Genomic DNA, 1749 nt, shown 5'->3' on the forward strand with positions numbered 1-1749 from the left:
AATCAGCCTCTCTTGGATACATACAACAGGAAACAACTGGGCAAGGAAAGTGGAACAAGAGATTTCAATCCTAACTTGTTTAAGAAGTATCCCTGGACCAGTTTTGACACTGCCACAAAATCAATCATGTTTCCCCTGTGAGAAGTTTTTGTTTGATTATAGTTTCACATTCAGCAATTGGAAGAAACCAGAGCGACTTGCAAAACATGCAAGTAGCAGAAACCACAGTATGGCAATGTCCAAATGGATTCAATCAAAAGTGCACCACAACCGTGAGTCATCAGTGCTGACCCAACTTGACACTGCCCACCGTGACATGGTTGAGAAAAACAGAGCCTACCTCAAAGTTATCATTGAGTCTATCCTCTACACAGCACAGCAAAATATCCCACAGAGAGGTCATATTGAAGACAGGTCCAATATTGGGAAACAATCTGATGTAAATCGGGGGAATCTGATAGAGCTTCTGCATCTTCGGTGTAAGGATATCCCCTGGCTTGCTGCCAAACTAAACTCACAGCTGGAGGCCCATCATCAGTGGCTATCACCAGATGTCCAGAATGAAATTTTAAACATTACTTCTGACTTAGTACTGAATCATATATCCCAAGTAGTTAAAGAGGCTGGTAGGTTTAGCCTGATAGCAGACGAAACTTCGGATGTAGGCAACAAGGAACAAATTGCAATATGTTTGAGGTACATCTACAAGGCTCAGCCAACCGAGACTTTTGTTGGTTTTTACGAAGCACAATCCACCACGGGAGAGGCCCTCTTCAACATGATACTTGAAGTTTTAAAGAGCATGAAACTGCGGATTGAAGATGCGGTGGGTCAGTGCTACGATGGGGCATCAAACATGACAGGGAAAGAAAAGGGTGTGGCTGCAAGAGTACAAGAGGTAGCACCGAAAGCTCTGTATGTCCACTGCTATGGACACCTGCTGAACTTGGCCCTGCAGGATACTCTGCAAGAAAATGCAGTAATAAGGAATGCACTGGGAATCGTGCAGTCAATTCACCACTTTTTTAACTCTCCAAAACGAGAACATGTTCTCCGTTCTGTGCAGATACCAGCTGATTTCAATTCAGTACCATTCATCAAGTTGAAGTCTATCAGTGAGACACGCTGGGTCTGCAGGTGGGAGGCAGTAAAAGCCATTGAGCAACAGCCAGAGAGAATATTGCTTGCCCTTATACAGCTCTCAAACGACAAGGATGCAAAAACCTCTGTTGATGCTACAGGCCTTATAAAGGCCATGCTGGAATTCCAGTTTGTCCTGGGATTGCATATTTTGAAGGTTATTTTTTCAAATACAAATTCATTGGCAAGCTACCTGCAAGGTCATGAGGTTGATGTTATGGCTGCAAAAGCTACGTGTGAAGCAACCATCAAAACCCTCTCTAAATGTAGAGAAGAAGAAATGTTCTCCCTGATTTGGGAAAAAGCCCAAAAAAACTGCAAAAAATATCAGTGAGATTGCACCAAACAAGGAGGTGAAGACATCAAAAAGACAGAAAAAGCCATCCATAAGGCTGCAAGCATTATTAGGAGAGACTCCTGAGGTGCAACCCATCTTGTTCACTGATATACAGAGAGGCAGAATTGAGGTGTATTACGATGCACTAGATAGAGTTCTTTCAGAAATGAAAGAGAGATTTGCAAGCAGGGACACTAATATCTTGACCTCATTATCTGACATAGTGGTGGGAAAAGCTACAGAGGAGAGTTTCAAGGCAGTGTCAGACTTCT

The 1749-nt window shown here is 43.0% G+C and overlaps 1 protein-coding gene across 1 annotated transcript; it reads left to right on the forward strand.

The window, feature by feature from the left end:
• The first annotated feature begins 229 nt into the window (after positions 1-229).
• On the forward strand, positions 230-1474 carry LOC143038154 (zinc finger MYM-type protein 1-like). Its single transcript, XM_076207172.1, has one exon. It carries the CDS (start codon positions 230-232, stop codon positions 1472-1474), a length of 1245 nt encoding a protein of 414 aa, XP_076063287.1.
• Positions 1475-1749: the final 275 nt, after the last annotated feature.

Source organism: Oratosquilla oratoria, chromosome 23 (assembly GCF_046742065.1).
Source record: "Oratosquilla oratoria isolate Oo_2021 chromosome 23, ASM4674206v1, whole genome shotgun sequence".
NCBI lineage: Eukaryota > Metazoa > Arthropoda > Malacostraca > Stomatopoda > Squillidae > Oratosquilla > Oratosquilla oratoria.